We start from the raw sequence: 7683 nt of genomic DNA, 5'->3' as shown, positions 1-7683 counted from the left end.
GTCCCCTTCTTTTTTTGATATACATAAATGATTTAGCTGTGAATATTTCTAGTTCCGTCAGATTATATGCCGATGATTGCTGCGTTTACCGTGACATAACATGTGAAGCGGACTCTGAACTTTTGCAAAATGACCTAAGCTCTATTCTATCCTGGTGTCAAACATGGCAGATGACTCTGAACCTAAACAAATGCAATCTGGTCAGGTTTACTAACAAACGACGACCGCTTCTCACGGAATATTTTCTTGGTGGCACAAGCTTATCTGTTGTTTTACAATATAAATATCTAGGCGTTCTCTTTTCCAGCGAACTATCCTGGAACTCTCATGTTAATTACCTGTCCTCTAAAGCCAGCCGCACATTAAACTTCCTTAAACGCAACTTTAGGCAAGCGCCTGCAAAACTCAAAGAAACTTTATATATGGCAAACGTGCGTCCGATTTTAGAATATGCTTGCACCGCGTGGGATCTTTGCACTAAGACAAGTATAGATGAGCTCGAACGCATACAAAAACGTGCAGCGCGGTTTGTGACTGGCGATTATGATTTCTCAAAAAGCTCGTCTGCTATGTGTACTAAATTAGGGTGGCCTTCGCTTGCTGACCGCCGAAAATATCTTAGACTGTCCTTATTTTACAACACATTTAATAACAGAAATGGCATTAATAAAGAACAATACATAAAAGAACCAACTTATGTGTCTCCCCGTACAGATCACCCTCTGAAAGTCCACGAATACAGGTGCAGAATAAACATATTTAAGTATAGTTTCTTTCCCCGTACAGTACATGATTGGAACAACTTACCAGCTGAAATTGTCTCTGCTCCATGTTTCTCATTTTTTACAACGCTGCAAAATTTTCTGTTAAATTAGTTTTTGCTGTCAATCTCGTATCATCTTTTTCTTGGTGTTTTTGTTGTAAAATTGCTGTGGTGGTATCACCTACATAGTTTGCTATTGCTGTCATTGTCATTGTTCCCGCGTCACACAGTCTGCTGTTTATTATGTACTATGCATCTGTGTATATCTTGTACTGTCTTCCCCCCTACAATAATGCCCTATTAAGGGCGCTGTAGGTAACCGAATAAATAAATAATACATTGGTTCACCGGCCCATGCAACAGCAGCGATCTCAAGTGGAAGGAGGCGTAAGCGTACTGCGGAAGGAGGCGTAAGCGCACTGCGCACGTCATGCCGGCACCGAACCCCGTCCGAAATGTGAGTGATGCGTTCTTTTGTAGGCTGTGGTCATACGATGTACCGCTTCGCCGCCAGACACGGCAGGCATCTCGCAGAAAAACCGCTGATGTTGGGTGTTGCGATGAAAACTGGTGGCTTTCTGCTGATCCGCGCGGTTCGGAGGTTTGACGATGATGCATTGATTCGCCGGTCCATGCAACAGCAGTGATCTGAAGTAGGAGAAGGCGTAAGCGTACTGCGCACGTCATGCCGGCACTGAACCCCGTCCGAAGTGTGAGTGATGCGTCCTTTTGCAGGCTGTGGTCATTTGATGTACCGCTTCGCCGCCAGACACACCTGGCATGTTGCAGAAAAACCGCTAATGTTGGGTGGTGCGATGAAAACTGGTGACTTTCTTCTGATCCGCGCGGTTCCGAGGGTCGACGTGATACATTTGTTCACCGGCCCATGCAACAGCAGCGATCTGAAGTAGAAGATGGCGTAAGCGTACTGCGCACGTCATGCCGCCACCGAACCCCGTCCGAAGTGTCAGTGATGTGTCATTTTGCAGTCTGCGGTCATAGGATGTACCGCTTCGCCGGCAGACACGCCTGGCATCTCGCAGAAAAACTGCTGGTTTTGGTTGCTGCGATGAAAACTGATAGCTTTTGCCCGATCCGCACGGCTCCGAGGGTTGACGATGATACATTGGTTCACCGGCCCATGCAAGAGCACCGATCTGAAGTAGAAGAAGGCGTAAGCGTACTGCGCACGCCATGCCGGCACCGAACCCCGTCCGAAGTGTGAGTAATGCGTCCTTTTGCTGACTGTGGTCATACGATGTACCGCTTCGCCGCCAGACCCGTCAGGCACCTTGCAGAAAAACTGCTGATTTTGGGTGCTGCGATGAAAACTGGTGGCTTTTTTGCGATCTGCGCGGTTACGAGGTTTGACGATGATACATTGGTAAACCGGCCCATACAACAGCAGCGATCTCACTTAGAAGAAGCCGTAAGCGTACTGCGCATGTCATGCCGGCACCGAACCCCGACCGAAGTGTGAGTGATGCGTCCTTTTGTAGGCTGCGGTCATACTATGTACCACTTCGCCGCCACACACGCAAGCCATCTCCCAGAAAAACAGCTGATGTTGTGTGCTGCGATGAAAACTGGTGGCTTTCCTCCTATTCTGATTCCATGGCGCGCATTAGAGCGACCAGTCCTCAGATAGCCAACGATTGGATGTCATAGAAAAACTGTACTTTTATATCCATAACAACCACCGTAAAAGACGGTGCTTCGTAGTAGCGCGTTACATGGTGATCCCAGATCGAACGAGTCCTAAACAAAAAGGAAGAAAAACACACACGGCACAGACTGATGCGAACGCGATGCGGCTAACCCTAGCAAGTCCAAACTCAATTAGGTTGCAGTAACAGCACACCCCGTCTGGTATCACGAGATACCACTATGACATTATAACGCAACGTTTACAAACTGGAAACGCACCGAAGTTTGGATCAGTCTTCCTTTGAGATGAGAAGGACAGTCTCAGTGACTGGCCGTAGGAAAGTTTTTAGTTCTCCTCTGGTCGCCGTCTTGATCTCGACTTTCCGTACTTTTCCGTCTGCACTCGGGAAAGTGTTCACAATCTCACCCATAGGCAACTCGTTGCGGTGAACCTGTTTATCCCTTAGGAGCACAATGTCACCTTCCTTGAGGTCTCGACAGCTATCCTGCCACTTGCGACGGCTCTGAAGCGTTGTCATTAACTCACGTCGCCAACGGTGCTAAAAGGAGTCTGCCAACCACTGCACTTGACGCCACTGACTTCTGTAGAGATCCTTGACGTTGAACTCGCCGGGTGGTAACGTGTCTCCACCAACCTTCTGGGTAAGGAGTGTAGACGGAGACAAGATGTCCCGGCATTCCGGATCCATCGAAACCGGAACAAGAGGTCTAGCATTTATGATTGCTGAAACTTCTGTCAAAAATGTCACCAGAACTTCATGGCTGAGACGGCTCGGTCTGTGTTCTAACAACATGGAATCCAAAATACGACGTGCGATTCCGATCATCCGCTCCCGAGCTCCTCCAAAGTGGGAAGAATGAGGAGGGTTGAACACCCAACTGCAATTTTGGCTTGAAAGGAATGCTTGCACTTTGTCGTTGTCGAGACCACTAGTCCTCAGGTTGATCTCAGAACATGCTCCGACGAAATTGGTTCCACAGTCGTATCGCAGCTGTGTCGCAGGTCCTCCGGGTGCGAAAAATCTCCTGAGAGCGTTAATAAAACTTGAAGCATCCATGGACTCTATGACTTCAATGTGGACCGCCCGAATGGTCTTGCACGTAAACAGCACTGCCCAGCGTTTGCTGCTGGCTTCTCCACCTCTAGTTCGACGTGCAGTCACGTTCCATAGTCCAAACACGTCAACCCCCACATATGTGAATGCAGGTTCTGTATTGAGTCGATCAACTGGCAGGTCTGCCATCTTCTGGTCCAGCTGTCTTCCTCGCAGTCTGCAGCACATGACACACCCGTGTATGTACGACGCTATGCAGCGTTTTGCTCCGATGATCCAGAAACCTGCGGATCTGATTGCTCCCTCAGTAATGAGGCAACCTTGGTGCTTGATCTGCCTTTGATAGTACCCTACGAGCAGCAAGGCGACGTGGTGTTTACCAGGTATTATTTGAGGTCTCCGCTCCTCTTGACTCAGCTGTGCGCTGTTGAGGCGACCACCGACTCTCAGCAAGCCCTTGTCATCAATACAAGGATTCAGTTTCCAAAGTGGACTTGATTTCTGGACTCCTCTCCCTTGTGACAAACACTCGAGCTCATTTGCATATGCTTCTAGTTGGACGGAGCGAATGACGAGATTCTTTGCAAGAGACAAATGCTCGACAGATAGCTGTCCTGTTCGAAGGCAGCCACGTGACAGGTCAGCTTCCTCGGCACAAGAAGGGCGCCGAAAGTTGCCAGCAGCACGTATGAGGTATGCCACTGCAAGCATCAGTCTAGGCCAGGTTGAAAAACGACTGAAACGATTAGTCCCGAGTCCATTTGTGGTCACACTGGTGGCTGAGACGCTTGCTACGGGCGGGATTTCGGTATCAGTGTTTGGGTCTATCAGCTCAAACTCGTTCTGTAAGACGCATGAAGACACTTCTTGACGATTTAAGAACTCTGGACCAGTCAGCCAAGCCGTCTCCTGTAGCCGGGCTGCGGGCACGAATGTTGTAGCAAGATCTGCAGGATTTGCATCGGTCCGAACGTAATGCCATTGATCTGGTTGTGTAGATTTTCTGATGCGTTCGACCCTGTAGCCGACATACACGTAAACTCTCCTCGTTTGGTTTTGTATGTAGCCCAAAACCACATTGCTGTCGGTGTAGAAATGCACCACATCTAGTTGTGTGTCAATCCCTTTCTGAATGAGCTCTGCCAGCTCCACAGCCAGTACCGCACCACACAGTTCGAGCCTTGGAATGGTGTGTTGTGGACGTGGTGCTGGCTTAGCTTTGCTTATTATAAAGCCGACATGACACGCACCATCCGAGTCTGTGGTTCTCATATAAGCCACAGCTGCTACAGCCTTGGTCAAGGCGTCTGAGAAGATGTGCACTCCATTCTGATGAGCCGTGCTAAGTGAAACGGCCACATAAGTGCGAGGCACTTCTAGCTGCTCGAAAGCCTGAAGGGAATCCTTCCAGTTCTCCCACTCTTTCCTCTTGTTTTCAGGAAGTAGGGAATCCCACTCGCAGGTTTCTGTGACGAGTTCCCGTAGGAGAGACTTCCCTTGTATGGTAACTGGAGCCACGATTCCAAATGGGTCGTACACGCTTTTCACCATTGACAAGACACCACGCCGGGTGAATGGTGTGTCCTGAACTGGAACCCTGAAGGTGAAGACGTCCTTCTTTACGTCCCAGCAAATTCCAAGACTGCGTTGGATCGGTGGAATGTCATGACTCAGGTCGAGTTCCCTTAGATCTTTTGTGTGGTCCTCCTTGGGGAAAGCTTCCATCACTCTGCTGCTGTTTGATAACTATCTTGTGAAGCCTTAGGTTACAAACTGCCAACATTTGTTGCGTGTGTTTCAGCAGGTCAATAACACCATCTGCCGGAGGGAGAGATTTCAACCCGTCGTCTACGTAGAAGTCCTATCGGACGAACTCCCTGACGTCTTTTCCAAATGCTTCCTCTCCTTCCTGTGCTGTCTTCCGGAGTCCGTATGTAGCCACTGCTGGTGATGGACTGTTACCAAAGACATGCACTCTCATCCGATATTCCACCACTTTGTCGTGGATGTCATTGTTGCGAAACCACAAGAACCTCAGGTAGTTTCGGTGGTCTTCTCGTACCAGGAAGCAGTAGAACATCTGCTGAATGTCCACGGTGACAGCGAAGAGGTCTTTCCTAAAACGAATCAGGACGCCCAGCAGGCTGTTGGTCAAGTCTGGTCCTGTGAGAAGAACATTCTTCAGAGAAGTTCCCTTGAACTGAGCACTTGAGTCGAACAAGACCCTGGTTTCGTCTGGTTTGCGTGGGTGATACACACCAAAGATTGGAAGATACCAGCATTCCTCTTCTTCTCTTAGCGGTGGGGCTTCTGCGAGGCCATTCCTGAACATCTTGTCCATGAATGTCGCAAAATGCTCCTTCATCTGTGGTCTCTTCTGCAGTGTGTGTCGCAGTGATGCAAGACGAGACTGTGCAAGCTCCTTATTATTAGGAAGCCGAGGTCTTGGCACGCGGAAAAGAAGAGGGTCTTCCCAACTGCATGACTCATCTTTGAAGACTTCATTGTTCATAATGTTTAGGAAATTTCTGTCCTCCACCGATGGAGCTGGTTGGTCGTCGTCCTTCGTCGTCTGGAACAACGTGTCTGTCGTTTCTTCGACAGAGTAGCTTTTGATGGGTACACCTTGGTTAGGTGGTACGTGCTGGGTTGGATTGACGGGACCAGTGAATTTCTCCTTGACGAGAAAATGGTTACGGCATGGTTCAAAAAGGGAGGGTCGTCCATTTTCGAGCACGTTTGTCTTGAAGTTGGTGACACAGTCCCGCTTGCATGTGCGACCTAGGCAGACGTCTCCTATGATCACCCATCCTAGGTCTAGTCGTTGACCAAAGGGCGCATCAGGAGGCCCATTGCACTGCTGACGCACCTTGTGGACTCTCAGGATGTCTCTTCCCAGTAGAAGCAGAATCTGAGCTTCCGCATCCAATGGAGGTATGAGGCTCTCTATAGCCTTTAGATCTGGGTGATGACGTGTAGCGTCTGGTGTCGGAATCTCCTTCCTGTTGTTGATCATCTGATTGCATTCAGTCAGGGTTGGGAGAGGTAGTTTCACTCTGCCATCAATATTTGCAACCAGAAACCCAGAGGCTCTCCTTCCTGTGGTTTCTGCTGTTCCAGCCCATGTCTTGAGGGTATATGGCGAACTCTCTCCCTGGACATCAAAGAGGTTGAAGAATTCTGTCCTTGCCAGTGACCTATTGCTTTGGTCGTCCAAGATGGCATACATTCTCACAGCCTTTTGAGGTGCGCTTGAGTGACACACACTCACCAAACAAATCTTGGAACAAGACCTTCCACCGTAACCTTAGCCACACACCTCGGTGCACTTGGAAGATATGTCAGGTGGTAGTCCGTGATGAATGCTATCGTCTTCGGGATCCTGTCTGAGGCTCGAAAACAAAGATTTGGAACTGTCCGGGTGAAGCGCTTTGGTATGTTCAGTCCTGTCACAGTCGTCACACTTGATCACAACTTTACAGTCCCTTGCGAGGTGGTTTGTAGAGGAGCAACACCTGAAGCAGATCCCAAATTGTTTCAGCAGCGACTTGCGTTCTTGCAGTGGTTCCGCTCTGAACACACGGCACTTTCGTAGAGGGTGAGGTTTCTTGTGAAGAGGGCACTGTCTGTTAGGGTCCTCCATCCTCTCGGCTGTGGCTGGCGAATAATGGTCGACGGCTTCTGGAGTAACGTCGGTCGTATGGACTGAAAGGGGCGTGTTTCTGAAGCCTTCTCTTGCCGTGACCTTCTCATTCTTTGGGAACCTCAGAAAGGTGCTTCCCGTTGTGCCGAAAGCAAAGCTCGGGTCGTTCCGCATCCTGGCCTTGTCTCGGACAAACTTCGAGAAGAACGAGAAAGGGGGAAAAGAGACGTGATGATCTTCTTTATACCTTGAGCCTTTCGAGATCCACATCTCTTGGAGACGGTGTGGCAACTTCTCCGCGATGGGGTTCACCCATCTTGCCGTATCCAAATAGCTGAGTCCTGTCAAGTGGGGATCAGCTTTTGCGGCTTCCAGTTCCAGAAGCAGATCTCCCAGTTCCCGTAGTTTGTGAGTGTCTTTGTCGGAGAATTTAGGAAAGCTTCCGATCCTCTTGAAGAGCGCATCTTCTATTACTTCGGGTCGCCCGTAGCAGTCCTTCAGTCTGTCCCAGACTATCTCTAACCCCGCCGCGGGGTTGTCGACATGTACTGAAC

The 7683-nt window shown here is 49.4% G+C and overlaps 2 protein-coding genes across 2 annotated transcripts; both read right to left on the bottom strand.

Annotated features, from left to right (window-relative positions):
* Window positions 1-2970: 2970 nt before the first annotated feature.
* On the bottom strand, window positions 2971-5211 carry LOC120843270. The gene has a single exon (XM_040214575.1). The coding sequence runs from the start codon at window positions 5209-5211 to the stop codon at window positions 2971-2973; it is 2241 nt and encodes a 746-aa protein (XP_040070509.1).
* Window positions 5212-5347: 136 nt separating this feature from the next.
* LOC120843271 lies at window positions 5348-6715 on the bottom strand. The gene has a single exon (XM_040214576.1). It carries the CDS (start codon window positions 6713-6715, stop codon window positions 5348-5350), a length of 1368 nt encoding a protein of 455 aa, XP_040070510.1.
* Window positions 6716-7683: the final 968 nt, after the last annotated feature.

This window comes from Ixodes scapularis, unplaced genomic scaffold, assembly GCF_016920785.2.
Source record: "Ixodes scapularis isolate PalLabHiFi unplaced genomic scaffold, ASM1692078v2 PGA_scaffold12__126_contigs__length_90152505, whole genome shotgun sequence".
NCBI classification, from domain to species: Eukaryota; Metazoa; Arthropoda; class Arachnida; order Ixodida; family Ixodidae; genus Ixodes; species Ixodes scapularis.
The sequence above is the reverse complement of the archived record's forward strand: the minus strand, read 5'-3'. Positions and strand labels throughout refer to the sequence as shown.

Excerpts from the sequence above, each read along its gene's own strand:
- LOC120843270 (XM_040214575.1), bottom strand. The coding sequence starts at position 5,211 with ATGGAAGCTTTCCCCAAGGAGGACCACACAAAAGATCTAAGGGAACTC.
- LOC120843271 (XM_040214576.1), bottom strand. The coding sequence starts at position 6,715 with ATGTATGCCATCTTGGACGACCAAAGCAATAGGTCACTGGCAAGGACA.